Source organism: Amblyomma maculatum, chromosome 6 (assembly GCF_055883805.1).
Source record: "Amblyomma maculatum isolate TAMU_Amacu chromosome 6, ASM5588380v1, whole genome shotgun sequence".
NCBI classification, from domain to species: domain Eukaryota; kingdom Metazoa; phylum Arthropoda; class Arachnida; order Ixodida; family Ixodidae; genus Amblyomma; species Amblyomma maculatum.
Window position 1 is genome coordinate 181,565,256 of NC_139349.1, and position 27,920 is coordinate 181,593,175.

The 27,920-nt window shown below is 43.2% G+C and overlaps 1 protein-coding gene, 1 long non-coding RNA gene and 1 pseudogene across 4 annotated transcripts in view; 2 read left to right on the forward strand and 1 right to left on the reverse strand.

The window, feature by feature from the left end:
* The window catches only part of Zwilch (zwilch kinetochore protein), a 183,245-nt gene extending 166,184 nt beyond the window's left edge, over positions 1-17,061 (forward strand). For all 3 annotated transcript variants that reach the window (XM_084607722.1, XM_084607723.1, XM_084607724.1), the window contains one exon: positions 1,088-17,061. In XM_084607722.1, coding sequence (XP_084463848.1) covers positions 1,088-1,164 — 77 coding nt within the window. In that variant the 3' untranslated portion in view covers positions 1,165-17,061. The remainder of the gene's footprint in view (positions 1-1,087) is intronic.
* On the forward strand, positions 1,255-23,789 carry LOC146187507 (uncharacterized). The gene is made up of 2 exons (XR_014708246.1): positions 1,255-1,331; positions 17,060-23,789. It is a non-coding gene; the product is annotated as an uncharacterized LOC146187507 (long non-coding RNA).
* Positions 23,790-25,066: 1,277 nt separating this feature from the next.
* On the reverse strand, positions 25,067-25,743 carry LOC146187508 (uncharacterized; annotated as a pseudogene).
* Between the last annotated feature and the right edge of the window lie 2,177 nt (positions 25,744-27,920).

The window sequence follows — 27,920 nt, forward strand, 5'->3', positions numbered from 1 at the left end:
TTGTGGACTGGCATACATAGGAAAAACCAGGTGTTGTTTGAACATTCGCCTCTAAGAGCACAGTAATGACTAATCCTCAGGGGTGAATGAATGCAACAATTGCCGACCTATCTTTGAGACGCGACACAGGTGTTGTATCAGCATCCACAGCAAAGATTCAGAGAGCTGAATGAAGCATTCCATATCGCCTTGTGTGGAAACTGTGTCAGCAAGCCTTTGTTCTCGTTATTGAAAAGGGAAATCGACTATCTTTGCAGGTCTTAATCTTCATTTCTTTTTCTTTTTCTTCTCTTCGTTTTCTTCTCAATAAATCAGTTGTGAAAAAGGCACCAGTCCCTTGTTTTCTTCTTTTTGTATCTGTGTTAAACAGCGCCCACCAAACCATCATGAACAACCTACACTCGCCAAAATTTCCCTTTTATTGGACTATAGTTGCTTATTGTTCTGCTTTTTCCGTGTTTATGCACAGGTCTAACAATTGAAGTTTTCAGTTTTTGGGGAATTTCTGCTGTAATCGGTACACCATTTACAATGCATAACGTTAGCAAATTTGTTGATATCAAGGATCATATCACATAGTCTTCTTTCATCACATCCGGCAGGTTTATTGAAAGGGATTGAGTATATAATATGAAGCAAATCCAATGCTGTCATTTCTGGTTAGTACGCCGAGGATATATTATTGTCTCCTCCAAAATTATTCAGATCTTCAGGGTGCATTTTTTGTCGCAGGAATGCATGTGCAGTTGAAAAGTACCTATTTGAAATTTTCACAATGTTCCATTGAGCTATAAGACTCACCAAATGCTTTTTGGAGTATTCTGCCTGCATTGCAGTTTGTACTACTCCCCATTAATTGGTTCAGATATCTCCAGGTCATATTATGATTCTATTTAGCATGGTCTAATTCTTTTCAAAAAATTAGTTTTTCTGTAATCTAATTTGCACTGATTGCATAGGGAAATGCAATATTTTGAGTATGTCTACAAAGTCAAAAGAGGCTGGAAGCTGCTAAGCAGTTTTTATTGAGCGCAAAGCCAGCGGCCGTGCACTTGTGTGGATGGTGAGTGCATCACTAACTATGCAGAGCCACTGGGCCATGTGCGAGATCCGGACTACTACTGCACCATCATTTCCAACACGCAAGACAAGCTGCGGTTGTGAGACAACTGTCGTTCGGATCATGGCCGTGATCCGAACAAGTACGATGACAGCGACTGTGAAAAGGCCTATGGCGAGGAGGGTCTCGGTGCCATGGCTGCAGCCCAGCTGCTGCTCTGGAAGCTGCTCCGGCTCATCATCGACCATTCCAGGAACTTGGCACAGTTCTGGTGAGGTGCCCATCAGATGGATCCTCCTCTTGATCATCTCTTATCTGGTGCCTGGGAAAGTGATTCCTCACCGCACCAAACATCATGTCCGTTCTCATTTTCAAAGCACAAGATTTTATAGGGTTGCACTTGAATAACATTGGTGGTGTGAACCCTGCTAGGTGCTTGCCACTAACTACTGCAATTGAAATAACCTGGTAAGAAAGATATCGATTACAGCGGTTTGTCTCAAAGGATGTCGTTTGACTCTGTAACAAGATCAGAGAAATTTTCAGTGCTGTGCTGAGTACATGGTGCAGCGTGGTGTAGTTACGGTCAGAGCACATCGTAGGGTGCTGCTAGTGTGGACATTGCCTGTAAGTTCCTCTGTGAACATGCTCCTTGAAAAATATGTGAAGATGTTTTGTATCTTGCAGAGCTCTCCTGAAGCAAAGTCTGCGGTTGCTTATTCCGTCGGACTTCACTTTAGTCCGTCTGTGTCCTTGCACAACCAGTTGCTCGTCCAGAACTGTTGCATTGAGTGTCTGTTTGGACAGTGTCCAGGAATGATACTGCAAGCTGCAAGAGCGAGCAGTTATGAGAGGTACCACTACTGTTGATGGTGTCAATCCTTGCTTCAGAGCGACATGATGGCAGTCTTGCCAGTATTGTGGGCACCTCTGTAAATAATGTTTGCTTGAATGTCCTCGATAGCTTCTCAAGTCCAGTGGTTTGCTTTGCCTGCTTAAAAATCTTTTCTAGTGTGCCCTTCCAATGTCTGCGGTACTTTCGGAAAAGGATTTTCTGTAGTGCATGCACAGGCGGCACCACAGGAGAAAGGTGTGGTGAAGGTGGACCCTTCCTTCGTTGCCAAAGCAGCACTGGCATATTAAGTTCTTTCTTTTTCCTCATTTCCTGTGCTTTAGTAGGTTGAGCAAAATGCCACCTTTAGTTTTTTTAAGACATGTCTGTAGACAAGTGCACAATGTGATCTTCAGTTGCTAAGGAAATTGGAGCAGCATACAGGAACAAATAGAATGTGTTCTGGAATCGACTTCACATTGTCTTTGCAGTTGTCCAGCAAATGTAACCTTTCCTGCACGTTTTTTTGCAAGATTTCAGACAGATTAACGGCAAACAGCTTTACTTTTGGGATGGTGGTTACTTTGAAAAATCAAGCATGAAACAAATGTGGCATTGTGTGGCCCACCTGTTTTGTCATCTAAGGGCTCTTTGGCAACGAGGACAGTCTCTGCCTGGTGTGCCACCTGGATGTAAATTTGCTTGCTCCCACAAGTTCTTGCAGTACATTGTACAGTGCCTTAGAATCACACAGCCCCCTGAACTGGTGCATAAATGTATACTGTTTGTTTATTGCGACGGTGCCTAGGCACTCTGCCACAGTTCTCTTTTTGGCAAGCTCCAGTTTAAAAGGGGTACAGACACTAGGATGCCAAGCTGGGCAGGTCTGTGCATTCCTTCTTTTGTCCTCGTTTGTGTGTGCTACGTTCTCAAAATGCAAGTGGGTCTATGCCCATCATAGTGCACTTGTAATGCGGATAGCAGGAAGAGAAGTGCTTTTATGTGCAAGTTGCACAGAGAGAGAGTTGTCAGACAGTTTAAGGAGCACTTACCTGTGACTCACAGCTGCTGCCTTTTACACCCTGTGGCCTTTGTGAAGAGCGCAGGTACTGAATTCGAGCAGATCGATCATGGTCCCAGATGTTGGACTCCTACACGATTAATAAGGGAAATCAGGGAAAAGTTTTTCCAGACTGAAGGAAATTTTTTCTTGCATATTTATTGCAACAAACGACCATCACTCACTGTCGCTGCCGGTGCTGGCATTTTTGTTGCTGTCTTATCACAACATGTCATAATCTTTGCCATTGAGGTCGTTTAAAAGCCACATTTATCAGAAGCGTGTACCAGCATACCGTTTCTGTACAGGATCTACTGTGCAAACTCGCATGGCTATTGCTCCATCTATTCACAGTAATGTTTTTGAATATTGTCTTTCCCAGGCTTGTCCAGGTGCACACCTAGGGGACAGGTAATCCTTCCTGGGACTACAACGTGGGTTGTCAGTGCCTATTGAAAGCCATTTCAGTACTGTGGCCCTTGAAAGCATCCAAATCAGCATTGAACATGCCTGCTGTCATCCCTTTTCATGAAAGCGAATGATCACGCAATTCTTCCATAATGTCTTCTGGTTAAAGACAATGTAAGCGGGGAGCATTGTACGGTTTACATCACAAGTCAGCATTGCAGTTCTTGATAAGAAACCAGTCAAAAGACGGAACACAGAGGAAACACAAGGTACACACAACGTTTATTGAAAGAAACAGAGTCCCAGGAAAGGTAGCAGAGCATGCGCAGCTCAATCGTCAAAACACTACATGCTAGAGAGAGGCCGTGCACTAGCGCCGTTGCGATAGGAAGCTTAGTTGTTTCTGCATCAGGGGTAGAAAGTGTGCTGATGCAGTCATCTCCTTCCATGCTAATTAGAAATGCTTTGACAGTCTTGTGCTCAACCTTTCCCTTGCCTCTGCCAATCATACTCACATTAGAAAGCAGCAGGTAGCAGCTGCATTCCCGGCAATGTTGAGGCAAGTTAGCATCTTCAGATGGGATCAGAGAGTTGTGGTACTCTCTCAGTGTTTCATTAATACACTGGCCTGTTTGGCTGATGTACACTTTTTCGCAGGTCAGCAGAATCCTGTATACCACATCTTTGGCACATGCTGCGTCAAACAGACAGTACGATAAGTCCTGCTACTTGCAAAACATGGGCTTGAAAGCTTGCAGGGAGCAGAAAAAACAACATTGACTTCCAGTGATCTTTTTGATGGTATGGGCACTTTATGCACGCAAAGCATCACTTGAATTTTTTTACTTCCAACAGTCTTTTTGTCAGCCCTTTAGAGGTCTCAAACCTTAATCTTTTGCAGTAACGTTTCTGCCCTCAAAAACTGCTTTGGAAAACCTCCAAACATTCAAACTGGTTATCGAAGCTTGCCTTCATGCTGTGGTGGCAACTTTTTTGTAGTGCATTACAGAAGCAGTTCATAGCAAACCCCCGTTGACAATTTTTGAGTGAGCCGCTGAGTATGGTAATGAGGACTCCTTAGTCCTGGGCACGAAGCACCAGCAAGCATGGCCATCAAAACCTGGTTTACAACCACAGGCAAAGATTCACTGGATGAAAGGTTGAAAACCAGGTTTCAAAGCTTGCCCTTTGTTTTACATATGAATTACCCACTAACCACTTGATTAGATTGAAGCAACCTTTTATGTTGCTGGTGCTTCATGCCCAGAACCAAGGCGAGATTGTTTAAGCGTTTCTCATTAGTATGGAAGGGGATGACTACATCAACACACCTTCTATCTCTGATGCAGAAAGAACTAAGCTTCCTATCGCAACAGCACTAGAGCACGGCTTCTCCCTAGCATGTAGTGTTTTGATGATTGAACTGTGCAGGCTCTGCTACCTTTCCTGGGAGACTGTTTCTCTCAATAAAGCACAGCTGTTAGTCCATTCGTCGTGTGTGCCTCGTCTTTTGTTTGCGTTCCGTCTTTTGACTGGTTTCTTTTCAAGAACATGATTTCAACTCTACAGTATTGCAGTTACTTCTCATCTCCCTCCCATAATCCTAGCTTCCACGTTTTTAGAGCAGACTTTTTGGACAGTGCTGTTGACCTGCATGCCGCATCGACGTTTGATCAGCATTGCTGATGTCCCTGAGGTCATAGCAGTCTTTGCGTTGTGGCCCCTTGGCATAACACTGCACTGACACTAACTTCTCCTAAAAATCTTCCAGAAGCCCCTGGCTTTGACAGTAGAATGAGAACCTCCAGGGATTCACAAACCTCTGTCCACATTTTGCTTGCTTTGAAAGTTGCTTGACTAATCTTGGGCTCACAGACCAGTTCCGTTCATATGTATTCTCTTGACAGTGATTCATCTACTGAGCCAAGTCTTCCTTGGTGGTCTGGTAAATGCTTTCTTGAACTAGCTGCAAACTGCTGGTGCTTCCACCTATGCACACTCACCTCTGAAATGCTGAAGTGCCTGGCGGTTGCTAGGATTTTTCCTGATGCAGCAGCGATAACATTTAACTATACTCGGGGACACTTGTCCTTGGCAATGGAGCCAAAGCTACGGAACCGAAATGCATCATCTTCCTGCACAGCTGAATATAGTCCCTACTTACATGATCGATTTCTGCAAAAACAAATTGAAATCAAACTGCTAGTTATTTACGATATATTTTTTATCACAGATTCGATTTTTCGAAATGAAGCTGTTATGCCTAAAACACTTTTCTCGGTTCCACCGGGTTTTCTCGTCTGATGTCTGTCGCGGGTTTTCGAGACACCTCGACTTTGCAGACAAGATGGCGACAGCTGCCTGTTAAGGTCTGGTCATCCAAGGGTAGGAAGCGTTTTCACCTGACAAGATTCGAGTCAAGTTCAAAAGATGTCGAAGCAAATGATCTGCAACGTCTATGCAAACGGAAAGCCGGTTGGTTGAACCACATACCGGAGTGACACGTTTCAAGACCTTTGCACCCATTGCCAAGGAGAAGTGCTTGAATATTTGAAATTTTGAATATGAATTGAATGTTTTTTTATTTGACTTACATTCGAAAAACTGATATTAAAATTTTGCCAAAATTTACCAAGTGCACCAAAATTGATCAAATTCACCCCGCACTGCGTGTTTCACTGCAATGCTTGACCACGACTGTGCAGTGAAGCATCCTTTGAGAGGACCAAGTGGAGGCATGCCATTGGAGCTTCATATCGAATGACTTTGGTGCTAATGGGTTTTGAACTTCCGGTTTTATTATCTCATGCTCCCTTGAAGGCCTAATTAACGAGAGTTTACTGCATTCAGCAGCAATATGACAGCCGTACCCAGTTTCATAGAGGTCCCTCCTGTGCGAAAACTGGCATAGAGAATTCTGTATAAAATTTATACTGGACTTTTCAGCAGTGTTACACAGTTTTGTGCAATTCTAGTTTTTATCTATTTGCGAATACCATGTAATCCTGAAATAAATAAGACAAGCATTTTTGCTATTTTTTATTTTCAAATGTTTTTTTTTTTTCACTGATGAGATAGTCGTTATTTGATCTGATATTCGAAGGCATGTTTTCCCCCACATTCGTATTCAATTCATATTCCAAAATTTTAATATTCACACGCCCCTACTTTTCACACAAATTGGCCAAGCGCAAGTTAGGGCACATCTCAATGCCCACGTGTGCACAAACAAAGGACGCACTCTCCAAGCAATCACCCAGCAACCACCAATGGCCGCTGGAGGATCATCCACTAGGCTGCCACTATAGCCTTGCCTAAGCTTTCTTCTCTTATTGCATGGATCAGTCCTCCCTCTTGAACCCAATTTTCAGGCAGCTGTGAAGTGACCCTCCTTAAAACTCATATTTAAAAGAAAAATTTGAGATTCACGTGAATACTGTATACAAAAACAGGTCAAGTGCAAAGATGCAGCACACATCTTAGAGCTGAGCATTTGGACAGCTTGGGAACTTAATAAAAATTCACCTTACACTGAGTAAACAAGTACTGCTATTAATTATTTATGGCAAGAATCTTTCGTGCTGTTGGTTTCTGAATATCTCATTTGCCTCACCATATAGTTAGACTGCTGTCAGTGGGCCTTTTGAGCCACCATGTGCATAGTGTACCTTTTTCATAAATGTTGTTATAGCACAATTAAGCATGCTGTAAATGAGGGGCTTCTTTTCTTGAACTAGAGAATGTAACACATCTCAAAACATCAAGCTAAGTGGCATTTGTACCCAGACCAGTCTTTCCACCAGTTATATGGCCATTCTTGTTTGTTTAGTTGAAAATCTTAGTACTGTTTCAATTGTACAATTTCGAATAATTCTGAACTGCTCATAGCAAAAAGGACTGCATAATTGTTTTTTTTTTGCGTAGGAAAACTAATAAACTGACTATTATGAGACCTAGATAAAATATGTGGATGAAAAAGTGCTGGTTTTGAATCAAATTAACAAATGGTATGGTAAAATTTTATCAAGCGTTGTTTTGTTGAGGTTGATGGGCTGATCCTCGTTCACTCGTATTCATTGCATCGGACAGTTGAGCATTGTCCAACACTGTCAAAGATACAAAGTACTGTTAGTTCCTGTAGCAAGGTGCAAAACAAAGACTTGAGCTCTGGCTTAAGTGAGTGAGGATCGTGCAAGGAAAGCTGTCCATTTTTTAACTGCGCATAAACCATGACATGAAAGCCAAAACCATTTTGTTGGGAAAGCAAGGCTTGAAGCATGTAGCTCAAGATATTGCTTCTGTGCATTTAGTTTTGGTTCCTTTGTTGGCCAAAGGTATTTGTAAATGTGGAGCAATTACACATTGATATTACAGGCATAAATGCTTGCTGGTCATACAGTGTTGGCTGAAACATTTTACAAACTTTCTTCACTCGTCGTTACACATTATCGTCAGTGGAGCTTAGAGATCTAGGTATGTATTCTGAGCTTGCGTCATTTTTCACGAGTGTCATTTTTTCCTTGTCTGCCCTCGTCTGAATGGTGGAAACAGTGGAACTGTAAGTTGTGGCAAGTGAACTGACATCCGATTTTGGTATTTCTACTAATCAAGCTCAGGGAGAGAATGATGCAAACTTGGAACCCTGGAAATGAGGTTCCAGCCCTGAGAAGCCGGTGTGGTAAACATTTGCTATTGCTTTGGAATAACACTGAAGTGAAATATGCAGAGGCTGAAAAAACAAGTGTCTGTACCCCTTGAGCCAGCTAGTAGTGACCCCTCGTGCTCCATCAGCCGCATGAGCCGCAACAGCCATAGCACAATTTGCCAGCCACTGTACATAGTTTAGAAGAGTCTTCCCATCATTCCTCTGGGGAGCTGATGGGATTAAAGGCCAGACCAGTGTCGGGCAGGTAGCAAGTGCTGTCTTATTGTGGTAGATTAAGGAGGCATCTCCAGAGCTGGAATTTTATAGCTTCATGTTGTATATAAAGAAATGCCTGCAAAATAAAAAAAAAAATACTTATGCTAGAGCTGACATTAATAAACAAGCTAGGCAGCTGCACGAAACAAGACATTTTAACATCTCGTAAAAGTTCATCCAAGTTGGTGTCACGGTAATGGTATAGGAGAAAGAATAATTTTTATAACCCAGTAGAAAAACAAAAAACATGGGGAGTTGTAATGGAACATGTGCAGGTTCCTTAATCACACTAGTTCAGACAAGAGTTGGCAAGAGTAGAGGTGTGGCGTAATGACTGTGAGTAGATCAGTAGCATAGCTATACGTGAATTAACATTGTTCTCATCATAAAGAAGTCGTTGGTAACTTGCACAATTTCTTGTGTGGATATGCTGTAGGCCATTGCAAAGGGTTACCATGAGCGAAATGCTACTAACCAGGCATTATTTGCTTGAGAGGGAGCCTGTGAAAAGGTGCCACCAAGATGTTTAGCCCAACTCACTTGTGTGTATGTTGGCTAGGCAGTCACAAAAGCCAGAGCGCTGCTTGGAGGATAGTGTATGCCACTGCAGTTTGGTTGATGCTTCACTGCCACACCATTTTGAGGCTGTGGATCTTGTGGGCCAGCTCAAACCCTGGTCGACCCACAGAAACCCACTGCTTTTGTCCGGAGGTGTTTCGGTATCCTTGTTTCAATCTGTGACGGTTTTGATAGATGAAAATACTAGGGGTGTGCGAATAGTACTTTTTTTGAACCAAATCAAATACAAATAGTCTTCTAATAGCATCTCTTAGTACAACTACTACTATGACTACTACTGTAGTCGTGAGCAAAAGTGGCATAAAACACTCAGCCTGGGGTGGAGGTCTGGAAGACTGCATTGCAACTTAATCTAGCTACAGTATTGAGTGACAGTGCTCCACTTTATCTACATGCAAGTGTCGCTAGATGGCATTTCGATGCAGTTTTCCCAAGCTCCGTCATCGACTGAGGGTTGCATACCTGCAATAGTGTTGCTTCCATTCTGGATTGAATAAAGTCAAGTAGCGATGGCACCAATATTTGTATTAACATTCGCTACTTTTGTGAGTATCTGTATAAAATGCAATCGGGTGAATTTACAACAGCAGCGCTGTGGTACAGTGCTAACTGGTGCAATTAAAGATATAGCTGTTAAAAGCCACAACATGAATTCGGCATATTAAATTTGAGCGTCACATTACATGTGCAGGAAAATTGCCTTCCCTCGATAACGACTAGAGAGGATAAACAAGAGCTAGTATGAGCCACATCCTCTTGCCATGTCTTGGGGGCCATGTACACAAGCATTACGAATGCTGCTACATGAATGGGACAGTCGCAACAAAATGGTGTGCAGGGTAAGTGTCGGGCCTGTTTCCCAATCAGTCATCCAAGGGAAAACAGGTGCATTATTAGAACCTTGTGCCAATTAGTATTTGAAAAGTTGATGCTATATTCTTGCGCACCCCTAGAGTGTATCGAGAGGCAGTACACAGCGCAATAGCACATGGCATGCATCAGTTGTGCTCCCAGATGAAAAGTGCAGGACTCTGCATAGGCTTTGCCTTCCGCATTGTAGAAGCGTTCAGCTAAGTTGTTATTTTGCTTCTAATATTGCAGTTGTCATTTGACACTGATAGTTTCCATCAAATAAGGTCTCTTGCAGTGGTTAATATGACTTCTTTTATTGGGGTGGGCACGTCAGTTCAGCGCAGCACACACACAAGAAAGGGGACACCACGAGCTCTTGTGTTGTGTTGCACTGAATTCCCTGTAATTATGTCTGACAACCAACTAGCTCAGCAGTTGAGTTTGCAGGCTTATTTGTTTTTAATTGTTAATGCATTTAGCTGTACAAGTCCAGACTAACCACTGTGAGTCATTGGAATTCATTACTTGTTTGCTTCCTTTTATTTGTTGCAGTTTGCACTTTGTTACACAGATGTGAATTTTTTTTTTTTTTTTTTTACACATTTAGATGTGTCAGTACCATTTTAAGACTGCACTGTTATGATTTTTTATAAGTCCCTATGATCAAAATCTCTGTCCTGCTATGGCATGTACATTTTGCATACTATTTCCAGTGTGTATATAACATCTTAAAAAAGACAAGGAGGATTGTTGTTGTCTTTATTTGTAAAAAACATTTACTTGCAGCATACTGGACTTGTCCTGACCTGAGGGTACTATCTCAAAGAAGCATTACTTAGATGCAGTAGTATCATAGATGCAGGGAGTGGAAGAAAACCAGAGGACGTGTCAAACATGGCCACCAGGGCCTGGATGTTGTAGATAGCAATATTTAGCTGAATCTTGCGACACATGTTCTCTTCAGTTTGCATTCTTTGTGAAAGTATCATTTTTTGGCACTGCTTTGCGACAGAGATTGGCTCTTTATCATGCAGCAGTGTTTGGATGTCAGCAGGTTGCGGTTCGGCAAACTGAAGGAAAAGCTGCTCCCAGATGGGATTCACTGTTAGTGATGCCTTTTGCAGGTCTGTGTTTTTGTATGTGTGAAGATTTAAGTGGACCTGAACAATAGGTATTGTCAATATTTAATGCCTCATCCTTTCAGCTACTGCAACTCAAAGCTTACTTGTATTTTTTTTTTCTGGTAATGTTATTTTTTGAGCAAAGAATTGAGCACTAAGAATTTGCACTTGCAATTATCGCTTTGATTTATCAGTTTCGAACATTTAGCCAACAGTTATTTGCACAGCAGATTGGATCTATTTAAGATTTCTTATATGGATTTAAACTTCCCAAACTATGTTTTTTTTTTTTTTTTTTTTCGTTCTGGCTACGGTTGACTATGCTTGCCTTACTGTGCAGTTCGGTGCTTGTGGATATGTTTATGCTCGTCCAAGCATTACGAGTCTAACTGTAAAACTAGGCTCTGTACTTGACAGTGTTTTGAATGCAGTGAACTGGACATGTGGGTGTTGTGTATGGGCGAAACTCGTTGTTTTTTGTGGCCAGCGTTTGTAGTCTTGCAGCTTGATCGAATGGAGTTGTAGAGTGCATACTTGGACTGCCTGACGGTTCAGATTGCTGTAGATCTGTCCACACCACTACAAAGTTGCACATGGGAAAATGCCGAGCACTTGCATGCAAGCTAACCAACACATTTGTTTTTCAACCATGTATTTGTTAATGGTTCGTGTTTGTCAAGTTGCCTGGCAAAGACAATTGCAGAAAAATGTCGGGATATTACCTCTGCAACTTGTCATTCTGGGGTGGTGAAACTTTATTGTCTCATGTCCTTTTGCGAGTGGTGTATTCAGGTCACTAACTACTACAACCTATTAGTGTTGCCTCTGCCATAGCAGTTTGTGCTAAAAGAAAAAAAAAAAACATTTTTTCACCTTGCAAGGAACTTACAAAGCCGAGGTTGGTCCTGGCCACTTACAAACAGATCCTGAGTGAATCTGCAGTGGGTGCACCAGCCTTGAAATTTTTCGTGTCCCTATTATTTTGGTATGGCACTCAGGACAACTTTTGCTAATGATAATGACTCCTCTTTACTGGTATATTACTGTCTTGGTAAACGAGTGCATTTTTCCCCAGTCCTTGTAATGATTTGATGATTATTTTTGCACATGGATGCAATCAATTTGTGGTGCGCATGGGACAACAGGTGTGCACCTGCCACCTTGTATCTCACATTGTTGATGAATTTGAGCACTGTCCAAACACAAGTGGTGCATTCAGAAATGTTTGGACTTGATATGCCACCAGTGTAACTATTACTGCAGTGGACACATCTCTCAGCATCACTCACATCACGTTGTGACTGTGCAGCAGTTTTCATGTTCCACAAACATCCCTGCAACTAGCATTTTTTCAGTGGGTCGATGAATCTATTCATTGTAGTTGTGGGATATCAGTGATCTATTTATGAGCCACTTAAAAAGAAGTTATTGGTACAAGTTAGTAAAGCAAAGACTGTAGGGATGCCTCAGTGATAAGTTCGGACAACACCAGCGCACACACTTACTTTCCACTCTTGCATCAGCAGTGAATAAGTGAAGCCTGCTTTTCAAGTGAAACTTCTTGGGTTGCCTCAAAGCAAGAACAAGAAACGCTCCTATCTTTGTCGGGTTCTTTTTCATTTTGCAGCACTCTTGCAACAACTTTGTGCACATTTTGAGCTGATGAAAGTTTGGACATGTAGCATATGATTAACGGGTGCTTGCTTTACTGTTTGAAAAATTATTTTTGTACTTCAGGCCCAGTAGCTTTAAATAATGTGCAAAATTTCAGTGGCTTTTTCTTTTTCTAAGAATCCTTTCAGACTAGTATTGTACTCTGTATAGTGTTAGAGTAGAGCAGTATGCATAGTAATCCATAAACACTGCTTCCATTATCGTGATGTTTAGCTCACTACCATAATTCTCCCATCTTTGTGCTCAGTATACAGGCAGTAGCATTATACCTGAAATTTAAGGATTGCTCAGGGGCAAACATGTTGATGTCGTGTTGTTGGTGTGCTTTTATGTGAAGATATTACTCTGTTGTGCAGTTGCTTTATCAGTTACAGCTTAAAAGGACACTGACTAGGAATATTGCTGGAAACAATGAGCTACACTTGGCTAATCGATCTTCAGGAGTGCACTGCTGCAAAAGGGACAGGTGAAGTACCTCCTCTTCTTTAATGGCATTCAGTTCAGTTCAGTCGTTCAGTCGTGTCCGACTCTTCATGACCCTATGGACCATGTCACGCCACGCTTTCTGGTCTCTCACTATCTTCCTAACATCACATAACTTCATCCGCAGTGCCTCGAGGATGCCATCTAACCATCGCGTTCGCTGCCTACCCCTTCTCCGGCGACCCTCAACCTTTCCCAACATCAAATCTTTCTCCAGGGACTCCTCTCTTCTCATCAGATGACCAAAGTAGCTGAGCTTTAACTTTAGAATTTGACCCTCCAATGAGCAGTCAGGGTTTATGGTCGACAATATCGACTGATTTGATCTTCTGGCCATCCAAGGAACTCTCAAGAGTCTTCGCCAGCACCACAATTCAAACGCGTCAATTCTTCAGCGGTCAGCCTTTTTCACAGCCTAACTCTCGCATCCATACATCACAACTGGAAAGACCATAGCACGAGTTATACGGATCTTGGTTGGCAGACTAAGGTCTCTGTTCTTTACTAGGCGGTCAAGGCTAACCATTGCTCTCTTTCCCAGAAGCAGGCGTCTCCTAATTTCATGGCTGCAGTCTCCTTCCGAGGTAATCTTGGAGCCCAAGAAGAGAAAATCTGTCACAGCTTCCACTTCTTGTCCCTTGATGCTCCAGGACTTGATAGGGCAAGACGCCATGATCTTTGTCTTTTTAATGTTCAGTTTAAGCCCAAACTTCTCACTCTCTTCTTGTGCACGCATCAGAAGTCTCTTGAGTTCCACTTCACTTTCTGCCATTAAAGTGGTATCATCCGCATATCTAAGGTTGTTGAGACGTTTTCCAGCAATCTTCACTCCAGCTGAAGACTCGTCCAGACCGGCCTTCCTCATGATGCACTCTGCATATAGGTTAAATAGGCAGGGCGACAGTATGCAGCCTTGCCTCACTCCTTTCTCAATCGGAAACCAATCAGTAAGACCATGCCCAGTTCTGACTGTGGCCTCTTGTCCGTCATACAGGTTCCTGGGGAGACAGATGAGGTGAATTGGAACTCCCATCTCTTGGAGAGCTTGCCACAATATGCTGTGATCTACGCAGTCAAACGATTTCGCATAATCAATAAAGCAGAAGTAGGTGGGTTTCTGGAACTCTCTTGCTTTTTCCATGATCCAGCGAAGGTTGGCAATTTGGTCTCTAGTTTCTCTTCCCTTGCGAAACCCAGCTTGCACGTCCGGAAGCTCCCGATCCACATACTGCTGCAGCCTACCTTGGAGGATTTTCAACATCACCTTGCTAGCATGCGAAATAAGTGCGATCGTACGGTAGTTGGAACAATCTTTGGCACTGCCTTTCTTTGGAATGAGGATGTAAACTGACCTCCTTCAATCCTGTGGCCACTGCAGGGTTGTCCAAATCTTCTGACATAATGTATGCAGAATGTTAACAGCGTCATGGTTGAGGTTTTGAAGCAACTCAGCTGGAATGCCATCAATTCCGCTAGCTTTGTTCTTAGCAAGGCTGGCTAAGGCCCATTCAACTTCACTCTTCAGGATGCCCGGCTCGAGATCAGTAATCACAACCGTCTTATGTTGGGCTTGCACATTCGGGTCCTTCTTGTACAGTTCTTCTGTGTATTCCTGCCACCTCTTCTTTATCTCTGAGGCTTCAGTGAGGTCCTTGCCTCGTTTGTCCTTTATCACGCCTAGCTTAGCACAGAAGCTTCCTTTGATATCTTTGATTGTCTTATACAGAGCTCTTGTGTTCCTTAATTGGCGGTTGTCCTCAACTGCTTGGCACTGTATGTTCAGGAAGGCATTCTTATCTCGCCTTGCTATTTTCTGAAAATCCGCATTGAGAACCTTGTATCTTTCTCTTTCCCCCATAACTTTTGCCATATCCTCCTTTCCTCAGCTATTTGCAAAGCCTCTTCAGATAACCAGTTTGCTTTCTTGCATTTCTTTTGCTTTGGAACTACCTTAGTAGCAACTTCTTGTATTATATCACAAACATCAGTCCACATCTCGTCGGGCTCTTTGTCTTCTAGATCTAATTCTTGAAATCGATTCCTCACTTCCACAGCATATTCTAATGGAATTTGATCCAGATCATACCTGAAAGGCCTTCTAGTTTTCTGTTTTCCTCAATCGAAGCTTAATTTTGGCAACAAGAAGCTGATGATTAGTGCCACAATCGGCCCCAGGCCTTGTTTTTACTGCTTGTATAGCGCTTCTCCTTCTCTGCGGCAAAGAATATAATCGATCTGATTCCTGTACAGACCGTCCGGTGAAGTTCATGTGTACAGGCGCCTCTTGTGCTGTTGAAAATGAGTATTCGCTATGGTCAGGTTGTTTTCTTGACAAAACCCTACTAGCCTCTGCCCAGCTTCATTTGGCTCACCAAGACCGAACTTGCCTGTAATTCCGGATATTTCTTCACTCGCGACCTTAGCATTCCAGTCTCCTATGAGAAAAACGACGTCTGATGATGGGGTGCGGTCTAAAAGGCACTGTAGGTCCGCATAAAATCTCTCAACGTCAGCTTCTTCAGCAGTAGTGGTTGGTGCATAGACTTGGATAACTGTTATGTTGAAAGGGTGACCTTGGATCCGAAGTGAAATCATTCGTTTGTTTATGGGGTTGTACCCTAGCACTGCTTTGCTCATTCTTCTGTTTACTATGAGAGCGACCCCATTCCTTCTCTTGGATTCGTGCCCACAATAAAAGACATAATGGTCGCCAGAGTTAAATTCTCCCATTCCGGTCCACTTGAGCTCGCTGATACCCAAGATATCAATGTTCAATCTGTTCATTTCTCGCTTGACAATATCCAGTTTACCTTGCGTCATAGATCTTACATTCCATGTTGCTATGTGATATATCTCCTTGCAACATCGGACTTTCCGGTCGCTTCCCGACACATCCACAACTGAGCGTCCTTTTGGCTTTAGCCCAGCCGCTTCATTCGTCCTGAAGCTACTAGGAACCACCCTTTGTTCATCCCCAGTAACATGTGGGACAATAAATTAATGGCATTACACCAGATTTGTACCCCTCCAGGCTTCTTAGCTTCCCTCTTAGGATATGTATCAGTTATCAGTTGATGGCGCTGCTTTAGTTTCAAGCCATGTTATCCTTCATGCTACTTCCCACTGAAAGTCGTTACGGCGCTCGACTATTGTTCCCAAGAACGCGGGATCTAATCCTCGCCTCAGCAGCTGCTTTTCGATGGAGGTGGAAAGCAAGGTGCTCATGTACTGTGTGATGCCAATGCACGTTAAAGAGCCCCGGGTGGTCGAAATTTCCGGAGTCCTCTACTACGGCATCTCTCATATCCTGAGTTGCTTTGGGACGTTGAACACCACAAACCAAATCAAACTTCCCACTGAAATTCGCTACCCACCAATGTATTCAGTAAAGTTTATTACATCGAAATTGAAATTACATTGAAATATTAAATTGATGAAGTGGTCGCATTTGGCAAAAGATTCACTTGGCCCCGATCCATGATCTGTACTCTCAAGAGGCACTGCTGTAGTCTAACTTTTAGGCAGTTTTTAATGGCTCATCGTTGTAGTCAGAAAAAGTGTCACGCTTTTGTGGCGCTCCGATTGGCTGAGGTGGAGATGATGTCATAGAGGTCTCGACCAATCACAGGGCATTATCGTTTGGCAGGCACTGCCGACTCGGGCCTCTCTTTTCAAATGGGAGGATGATATAAGAATCAGCCTGCCAAGACCCTTGCATTCACGTTATCCCTAGGCCATGCAGACATGCTCATATGGCTTGGTTAAAGTGAGGCTTTAAATGTTGGCTGGTAGCTTACGCTGTCTACTTATATCGATTCAGGCATCCATGTGGTGCCTTTCATTTGGCGTTTCCTTAAATGCTGCACCACACAGCCTATAGAAGCAGATGCAGTAAAACCAGGAACCAGCGAAGTCTCAAACAAAGGCTTTCGCCTTATTGCACTTTAGTGGTCCAAAGTGCCACTCGAATTTTTTTTCAGCCTCTGCTTTTGCAGCGAAAGCTGAACTATGCTACCCTTCGCGCATTTCGCAGTGCCTGGAACGTCATTCCAGTGACGTCATTTCACAGGTGTTCCACTGCTGTGCTTGATGCAGAGAGGAGGAGGAGGATGGTAACGGCATCCCAGCAGATGCACGCGGTGACACGGAGGAGAAGGGTAGTTTTTGCATGTGCGCGCCGTCGTGGAGAGCTGATCGAGTGGAGCAGAAAAGCCGGCATCGCGTGCACAGGGCATGAAAGTGGATTCTGCCTAGAATGCTGGTGAACTTTGATGCGTTCAACGAAACGCCAGTTGTGTTCGATGCAATCCAAGGGCGACAGCAGTGAAAGCTTTCGCTGCATATTCAGTTCAGCGGCGTTGACCCCCTATAATTTTTTATAAGGATGACAGTTTAGCAATATGGTATCATAGCTGAGGCTAGTATCTTTGTAGTGTTCCTTCAACTTGTGTTGCAGCTGTATAAAAAAGGTGCTAAAAAAAAAAAAACTTGACCTCATGGTTTGAATATATATTCATCCTGTGATACAATTGGTGTCTTGAAAGCCACTCCCATAAGTTTAATGGGCTTTTTGTGCCTGTGAGGCACAAAGTTGATAACTTGGCAATTTTTGTGATTAATGAGGGCATCAATTATATTTAGTTTTCGTCTCATTTTACATGTATCATTGAATACAGCTGCAAAGAAGCAATATTTTTATTGCAGATGTAACATGGATATTGTCAACAACATAATATTCACAGACTTAATTTTCATGCTTCCTATAACTGGTTTGGATATGCTTCCTATAACTGGATTACTGGACTACCTTGAAATCTCGTTTGATGAATTCATGTGTTTATATCAAGACGGACTTGGCACAGATAAGTTGTGGGATTTTTTTGCAAACATGACAGCGAAAGCAATTGAGATGTTCATTCCTAAAACCACGAAAATAACAAAAAGGAAGCATCCTTGGATTAATAGAGACATTATTCACAAAAAACGACAGCTCAAAAGGAAACGAAAAAGATGCTCACAATACCCAAGCCCTGAATTAAAAACCTCCATATGTCGTATGAGCCAAGAGTTGAAGCGACTCATCAAAGAAAGTAAAAATACCTTTTACAGTCAGACTCTCACCAGATTTCTTACTGAAGCGCCCAGTAAGTTCTGGCGATATATAAATGGCGGCGGTAAATCTCACCATTCTAATGAAGAAGAGAGCCCCCAGAGGGCTGAAAGTTTTAATTCATTTTTTGCATCTGTTTTCACTGAAGATGACGGCGAATCACCGTTTTTTGAGCCTCCAGGTTGCCCTCCTATACCCGATTTAGAAATAAGTGAAGAAGGAGTTCTGAAACTCCTTTTGAATATCAACATAAAAAAGAACTCAGGACCGGACGGTATCCCGAATGAATTCTTATATAGATATGCAGAGTGGAATTCTAAATTTCTTAGCAAAATCTTTCAATCGTCTATCGACAGTAGTTATGTTCCCGTTGCCTGGAAATGTGCGAAAATAGTGCCTGTGCATAAAAATGGTCCCACTTCTAACGTTGAAAATTATAGACCCATTTCCCTCATTAGCACGTGTTCCAAGTTACTCGAACATATTATGTACGCTCACTTATCAACTTTTCTTGAGAGTAACAATCACCTATTTGTAAACCAGCATGGCTTCCGCAAGGGGCTTTCTACCATCACACAACTCACGGAAACTGTACATGATCTTTCCCAGTCAATTAATTCCCGCATGCAAACTGACATCGTAATTTTGGACTTTGCAAAGGCGTTTGATAAGGTTTCGCACCCTAAACTATTACTAAAAATCAGTGCCATATTTAAAAATGAATCTATAACTAAGTGGTTCAGGTCATATCATTCGTCTAGAGTGCAGTATGTTCAGGTTCAAGAGTATAAATCCAACGTCATGCCAGTCGATCCCGGTGTTCCCCAGGGCAGCGTTCTGGGCCCTCTCTTGTTTTTGATCTTCATCAACGACTTGCCTGTTGGTTTGAGCGTTCCAGTTAGACTGTATGCAGATGACTGCATCGTTTATAAACAAATTAATACTCCAGAAGATCAGGCAGAACTCAATCAAAACTTGAAGAAAATACATGAATGGTGTAAGGTGTGGCAGATGGTATTAAATTCAAACAAAACAGTTTTTATGACCATTACAAGAAAGAAAGCTGTCCTTGATTACAGTTACAGCATTAATGGTAGATTACTAACTAGAGTAAGTAATTTTAAATACCTTGGAGTAACACTCACATCTGACTTACGCTGGAATTCACACATAGATAATGTATGTACTAAGGCTTCCAAGGCACTCTGGAGCTTGAGACGCAATATGTGCAGTGCAACTCCTGAAATAAAAAGTCTGGTTTTCAAAAGCCTAGTTAGGCCTATCCTCGAATATGCAAAAGTTGTCTGGGACCCGTACACTGCTTCCAACTGTTCTAAGCTGGAAAGAATCCAGCGTCTCGGAGCAAGGTTTATATTTAATAGGTATAGTTATTCTGATTCTCCAACTTCTTTGTGTAAATCTGCTGATTTGCAAACACTTGACGTTAGAACCAAATGCGACAGACGCAAGTTTCTTTTCCAGATCGCTAACCACTACTTGAAAATCGATCAAACAAAATACTTTGAAATTAAAACAGGGGAAACATCACGCCATCGTCACAGTTTGTACATCCCAATGCCGCCTGTCAGAAATGATTGCTTTAAATTTAGTTTTTTCCCGAGAGCCATTAAGGAATGGAATATGTTACCAAACTCCGTTGTCACGTCACAATCACTTAGCGAATTTTTAGATAAACTGCACAATGTTTAATGTTCTGCTTGATTTCTATGACAATGTTTTTGTTTTGTTCAAGTGGCAAACACAATTATGTATGAAATTTAGTGTTGATCTCAGTGTTTGTTTGATGTGTTCTTTTTCTGTTTCAAGTTTGATATCCACTCCTGTAATAGCCCGCCCAGGGCTGACAGTATGAATAAATGAAATGAATGAATGAGTTTATTGTTAAGAGAAAGAAATATTTGCAGGATGAACCATTTGTTGCCATCTGCAACTACTTATATATCCTGTGGTTGTTCCTGGCGTTCAGGCTCACATTATAGTGCCGATGCATTATCATTCCTAAAACAGTTTTCTTGGCTACCATGGCTTAGTCATTGAATAGGTGCTTCCAATGCAGCAGGAATAAGTGCTGGAATGACTTTTTGCAAAATGCTGTGAAATGTAGTTGAACTGGCATTTGAGTTTGAATGTATTGGAATTGTCTCCTATAGGATCACATTTAGGGCAGCATACAACCAAAGCCTTGTACAAAGCAGCGCATTATGATATCCCATCGTGTTGTTGCCAGAGTACACCTGTAGTGGTTCAGCTAACAAACGCTCTTATATCAAGCTTGTGAAAACTTCCTTGCAGTCTGTTCTGTATATGGTGGCAAAAATTATGTCTGCCGACTGAACAGTGAGTGATCTTTCTGCTTACGAGGCCAACGATGTTGGCCCAGCATTCAGCTCAGCCAAGTGGTTGGCAGCAGTTGCCCTCTTCTTGATCGAGAGGGGCATACCTCGTGCAGGGCCTGCTGGTGCTCATGCCGGCATGACAAGGGGGAATCGTATACTGCAGTGTGCCTGCTGCTCCCGTCAGTGCCTCATGCAGAGTGCATAAGTAAAGCGACTTCCCGCCAAGAATTGGTTGTCTCTGCTCGCTTCAGACACCTGATGTTCACCGTGTTTGCTGAGCTTGTGCTAGTTGATATGTCACAACAAAAAAAGCCTGTCAACTGTAGGTGCCCTAGTGTTGCTGCGCTTGCTCGCGGTGCAGTCCCTGTCCAGAAACGCTGCATTGAGTCACACTGTGGAATAACTGCTTGCTTTTCGGCAGGACGCGGCACTTTATTATCATGGAGTGCGACACCGCACGGGCTGTCACGAGATTTCTCCCTTCAAGCACTCATTCGAATTGGCTCAGTGTCTCCCCATGGCATAGCTTGGATGCGTGGCCTAGGAGTAACATGAATGCAAGGGTCCTACTGGCAGGCTAATTATGATATCATTCTTCTATATAAAAGGTGCCCAAGTCGTAACAACCATGCTCATGATTTTTCGCTCACAATGTTGACACTGGATTTTCTGATGAACAGCGCCTTTAACAACATCATGTTAAAGTGGCTCTGAAATGAGCCAAAGTGACAAGCATGCATTTTGGGTCCTTATGCCACACTTGTTTTCAGTTCATGAGCAGTGACACTGGCCTCGTGGTAGGCCAGTGTCAACCATGGCAAATGCCCGTCTGCCAACCAAATGAGAACAAAGAAATTTAATTTTAGCGACATAGTTCAAATGGCAAAAATAGTCTTTGATAACCGAAAGAGGCAAATGATCCTCTCTGAGCTGTTGAAAACCAGTTCCGCTGCCGCTCATGCCACATTAGAGCCAAATGCGCACAACAGCTCAGCGAACAATATGCCAACGTCAAGGGTACTCGGCGGCATTTTTTTGTAAAATATAAATTGGTTTATAAGAAAGCAGTGCAGTATCCGTCACAATTCTCCATGGATTTCTGAACTGCATCGTAAGTGAAGGGAGGAAAGTGGGAGTGAAAGCAGAAAGGTCATAGTGGAGGTCAGTGGAGTAATTTTGACCACCCGAGGTCTTTAATGTGCACTGACATCACACAGCACACAGATGCCTCTCACCTTCGTCAAACGCAGCCGCCAGCAATCGGGTTCGAACCCAAGCTAATGACAGCATATCCACCAGGCAGCATGACAAAATGCAGCGTGGCATAGAGGAAGCCATTCTCGCTAAAGACAACACAGCTTTACCACACAGGGAGTCAAGTTGACAAGCATGCATTTTGGATCCTTATGCCAGACTAGCCGTTGCCGAGGGGCCTACCAAGTTTGGAAGCATGCCAAGGTCGAATCTGCTGCAGCGACTGCAGCCAATGGCTTACGCTCGTGAAACTTTGTTCAAGGATAGTCGAGCTACTACATCTTTTTTTTTTTTTTGCTATCTCATCTACTCCTAAGGTGATGCTTGAACGTCCCCTTAATTTTAAAACATGCTCTACTTTTAGCACTGCAACTCCCAAGGTCATGTGGCACTGCAAATTTGACCTTGAATCGAGAGAAGCCCTAGTGGAAGGCTCTGAAAAAAAATATACCTCTTCACACTGCAACTCCCAGGTCATTTACTTGCACATTTGGTCTTTGGTAATGAGTAAATTGGTTTACAGGAAAGAAAAGGCAAGTAGCTGCCACACTTTTTTTTTGTGGACACCTCAACGATGCCTTAAGGAAGGGAAGAAGGTGTGAATGAAAATAGAAAGAAAGAGGAGCCATAGTGGAGGGCTACAGAGTAATGTTCACCATCTGGGGATCTTTAACATGCACTGACGTTGTAAAGCACACGGACGCTTCTCTGTTTTCCCAAAAAACAACAATAAAAACACCAATTCACTTCAACCAGTTTCGTCAAGATATACGATTTTGCGGGGATGAATGATAACCAATGGGGTGCTTAAAGACGTGTCAGAATTCTTGTGAATGAGATAGGCTTCTTTTAATTCTCGTGTTAATTTTTCTCTGTGTTTGTACAACACTAGTTTTTTGAACAGGGGAGCGCAAGGAGGGCGCAAAGGGTCTTTTGGCTGTACTCTTTGTAGTGTAGGGCCAGGTTCGATAACAGGGCTTTGTCTAGGCAGTGTTCATGTTCTCATAGCCTTCTGTTGAGGCACCTTCCTGATTGACCAATGTAATTTTTGCAGCATGTAAAAGGTACTCTGTACAGCACTCTTGTGCACGGAAGAGTGCACCTGCATTGTTAGTGGAGGGCCTTTTGAGGGGAATTTGTCTCTTTTGGGTCGCCCCGTATTGCTCAGTTGAGCTGATAGTCCCGAAGTCGCAGGTTCGATCCCGGCCGCGGCGCTCGTACCTTGGTGGATGTGATAGAAAAAAAAAAACTAGCTCCTGAACCGAATGTCAAGCGATAGCTCTGTTGATATAATGCTGGTTTTATTCTTCATTTTATTGATTTCTCAAAGGCATAATGATTAGTAAACGGCCGCATTTTTTTTGATAAGAGGAAAGGCGCATTACCTGTCACACTTGTGTGTGGAGACCGTAAGGGGAGGAAAGGGGAAATGTCATAGTGGTGGGCTCCAGAATAGTTTTGGCCACTAAACTGCATCAGGGACGTTGGAAGTATATTTTTAGTGGGGGCACTAAAACAGAAGTCTTTTTCACTAGTTGTTTTTAATTATTGCTTATGTACTTAGGTTTTTCAGATATTAAAATCCTAGTTTCGCTTGAGGGAGGTCAAATATCTGTCATGCATGGTCATTTCTAATAAATTCAGTTCAGTTCAGTCGTGTCGGACTCTTCGTGACCCTGTGGACCATGTAACGCCACGCTTTCCGGTCTCTCGCTATCTTCCTAACATCACATAACTTCATCTGCAGTGCCTCGAGGATGCCATCTAACCATCGCGTTCACTGCCTACCCCTTCTCCGGCGACCCTCAACCTTTCCCAACATCAAATCTTTCTCCAGCGACTCCTCTCTTCTCATCAGATGACCAAAGTAGCTGAGCTTTATCTTTAGAATTTGACCCTCCAATGAGCAGTCAGGGTTTATGGTCGACAATATCGACTGATATGATCTTCTGGCATTCCAAGGAACTCTCAAGAGTCTCCGCCAGCACCACAATTCAAACGCGTCAATTCTTCAGCGGTCAGCCTTCTTCACAGTCCAACTCTCGCATCCATACATTACAACTGGAAAGACCATAGCACGAGTTATACGGATCTTGGTTGGCAGACTAATGTCTCTGCTCTTCACTAGGCGGTCAAGGCTAACCATTGCTCTCTTTCCCAGAAGCAGGCGTCTCCTAATTTCATGGCTGCAGTCTCCTTCCAAGGTAATCTTGGAGCCCAAGAAGAGAAAATCTGTCACACCTTCCACTTCTTGTCTATTGATGCTCCAGGACTTGATAGGGCAAGACGCCATGATCTTTGGCTTTTTAATGTTCAGTTTAAGCCCAAACTTCTCACTCTCTTCTTGTACGCGCATCAGAAGTCTCGAGTTCCACTTCACTTTCTGCCATTAAAGTGGTATCATCCGCATATCTAAGGTTGTTGATACGTTTTCCAGCAATCTTCACTCCAGCTGAAGACTCGTCCAGACCGGCCTTCCTCATGATGCACTCTGCATATAGGTTAAATAGGCAGGGCGACAGTATGCAGCCTTGCCTCACTCCTTTCTCAATCGGAAACCAATCAGCAAGACCATGCCCAGTTCTGACTGTGGCCTCTTGTCCGTCATACAGGTTCCTGGGGAGACAGATGAGGTGAATTGGAACTCCCATCTCTTGGAGAGCTTGCCACAATATGCTGTGATCTACGCAGTCAAACGCTTTCGCATAATCAATAAAGCAGAAGTAGATGGGTTTCTGGAACTCTCTTGCTTTTTCCATGATCCAGCAAAGGTTGGCAATTAGGTCTCTAGTTCCTGTGCCCTTGCAAAACGCAGCTTGCACGTCCGGAAGCTCCCGATCCACATACTGCTGCAGCCTTCCTTGGAGGATTTTCAACATCACCTTGCTAGCATGCGAAATAAGCACGATCGTGCGGTAGTTGGAACAATCTTTGGCACTGCCTTTCTTTGGAATGGGGATATAAACTGACCTCCTCTAATCCTGTGGCCACTGCAGGGTTGTCCAAATCTTCTGACATAATGTATGCAGAATGTTAACAGCGTCATGGTTGAGGTTTTGAAGCAACTACATGAAATAATAACTACATGAAAAAAAAAAAATTATGCAGTGTTTCCATTGATTGCTAGATGGTGCATATTATGTAACCATTAACAGGAAAAATGTACATAATGGATTTTGGTTTGGTTTATGGGGTTTAACGTCCAAAGGCGACTCAGGCTATGAGAGATGCCGTAGTGGAGGGTTTCGGAAATTTAGACCACCAGGGGTTCTTTCACGTGCACTGATATCGCACAGCACACACACAGTGGATTTTCAGTGAGCACATGTTTAATGGCATTTGACAAATATTTACATAAAGGCAATATAATGTTTTGTCTCTTTATGTACATATATATATATACTGTATTCGAGCATGAAAAAAGCATAACATACAGACAACTTATATGCCCCAATACAATCAAACACACTATATTACATGTATACAATTTACCAGTAATGCACGAAGCATTAGATATTTCGGACAGTGTTGCTCTTGCTCAGTGCTTAGGCGGAACCAAAGGTTGCTTGCTCCGCTGTTCTGGTCACAAATTCCCTGATGATGCCCTCTAAATTTAGGAGTGCCATTCTTTCTTTGTTTACATGCAAAATCAGAAGGTGCGATAACCTATCTTGCATCAGTCGGTTGCACAAATATGTTTTTATTCGGTGCAGAGCACTGAAAGAATGTTCCCCAGATGCAACAGACGCAGGTAGGCACAACAGAAGCTGAACATACCTTACGGCCTGATCCAGCAACTCTCAAATGTTTTGTGATTCTTTTCGTAGGATCTCCAAAATCCCCAGGGTTGTGGTAGACTCAGCACCATGTAGAAGAGTTGGTAATAGCATAAACTGTGCCGAGAGTCTGCACAAGTCAAAGTCAATTGCATGCACTCCCAAAGCCGCCTCTAGTTTATCTGCTGTAAACCGACTTCCCCAAGCAGCACTGGTTAAGATGTCTTCTAGTTTTACGAGCTGTTTCATGCCCGGCTGCTCAAGACGTTGTTTTGTTTCAATTATAATTCGGTCGGCAGCAGCGAAATACTCCTTGCGCACAGCAGTCTTAACGTCAAGTGCGACTGGCTGGGCAGGTCTATCAGTCGTCTCATACCTCGCAGGTGGTTTTGTCGGCTTTGACATACAAGGTTTCTTCAGGCCTAGGCACGCTACGGTAGCGCTTGTGCGCTGCCACAGCTCGAACATGGTATCAGAGCGCAACTGGGAGATTGCCTCGCAGAGAGCTTCTGCTGCCTTTTATGCGCTTGCAGCGTGAATGTCGAGCTCTGTAGAGCTCTTGCTAGTTCTTCACAAGGGCCAAAGAAGGCTACGGAAATGTGGATACCTAACAAGGTTTCAAATTTCTGCAAAAGCCATTTGTAACTTCCAAAAGTGGCCTTTCTGCCGTTGGTCAGTGAACCTGGTGTCTGCAAGAGCTCCTTGAGTGTCTCTTGAATTCTGGCGTAATTCTCTGCGAACCTTTGCATTGACTTTACTTTAACAGCCCATCGTGTCGGGCAAAGCAGTTTCTTGATCCGCTCTCCACAGCTGCCTCGTGTCCTGTAGGAATTACTATGTTAGCATAAACGCTTTTATGGTTCTTGGAGTCAAGGATTACTATGGAAAAGTCTTTAACTGTGCTAAGAGCATCTCTAATTATGTTGCAACTCCTGCTAGCTTCCTGCAGGACCAGATCTAAACAGTGATTACTGCAATGGACTTACGACTGTGGCTCACACTTGTTAGGTCTTTTTTGCACACTTGAATAATGGCCAGACATATTGCCGCCCCATCAAAGCAATGGCCAAGCGCACAGTGAAAGTCTAAGCCGAGGCGCAACATTATTTCTTTGATGGCGGAGTATAGGGTTTCAGATCTACAATCAGGCGCATTATACAGGCCGAGGTACTCTTACCGAACTTGGAGGGCCTAGCTGTGCACCCACCGCACGTAAAAAGTGAACTGCTCGTCACCATTTACATCGGGGGTTCCATCAGCGATGATACCTTAGAATGGACTCTATAATATCTCGTACAGTATGGGCCGTAATCTCTATAAGCTCATCTTGCACGTCACCGCTCTCACACATTTATTTCTCTTAGTCATCCACGTCTTAAGGACCGGGACATCCTCTGATCTCTCGTTGAGCAAATTTCTGTTACATTTACCTCGAAAAGCTTGGCTTGGTGCGGCTGGGGTAGTGCACCGAGACATGAAATGCTGCTATAGGCTCCTCCCGCTGTTTTTTACTTTGCTGCAAAAGGAGACGCAAAACAGGAATGCCTACCTGACAAGTTTCGGCTCACAGAGACCAAGTGAAATTTGCTCTTTTTGTGGGACTTCTCAATAGCTTTTTTTCCAATTGTTAAAACCAGCCTTCACAAAAGCTGGTTGCTTCCAGCGCTGTCCCCCAATTCAGCGAAATGTCGACGGCACTCATGACACAAGACTACATCACTCTCACTTTCATAAGAAAGCCAAGGAAATCGCACAAACCAATCTCGTTGGCACGATCTGCCACCTTGATTTCTGGGGAACCCGTAGGTTTCAACAGGAAACGACCAACAGTCGTACAGCGTAGACTTGTCCTTGCTGCATCTGTTTCTTGAATTTGTGAAAGCAAGCGAATGCACATTGCTTGTTTCGTCAAAACTAGTTTCTTCAGCTGTCCAACGAGATGGCCCCGGTGTTTGAGGTTCTGCAAATGAAATTAAAGGCATACGTTCACAGTTCTGCTTTTATCAACGGGCTCCTATTTTCAACGACTGGTTTTTAAAACCTGTCAAGTTTCCGTGATACTTTCCCGAATCAATGAACAAAGTATTGCTATTAGCATAGCAGATAGGCTAGACATTTTAGTGGGAAATACTGAAAATACTTACCCTCCAAGCAATCTGTCGATGGAGGTGACTACTCGGAATGATGGGTGCAATCATCACCTAATGGTTGTACATCGACGGTGTTCGGGTTGTCGCAGCGGGCTGGACCAATTTCTGCAGAAGTAGAGCCATGCTTAACTGTTTTAAAATGCTGCTTTTAAATAAAAATAGCTATATACGAAATATTACCATTGCACAATGTGTCTTGATCTGCGAAATGACGCTGCTGGTGGGGCCTTTCAGAATAATCATCTGGCAGCGACTGGGAAAAGCTAAGAAGCTAAAAAAGGGG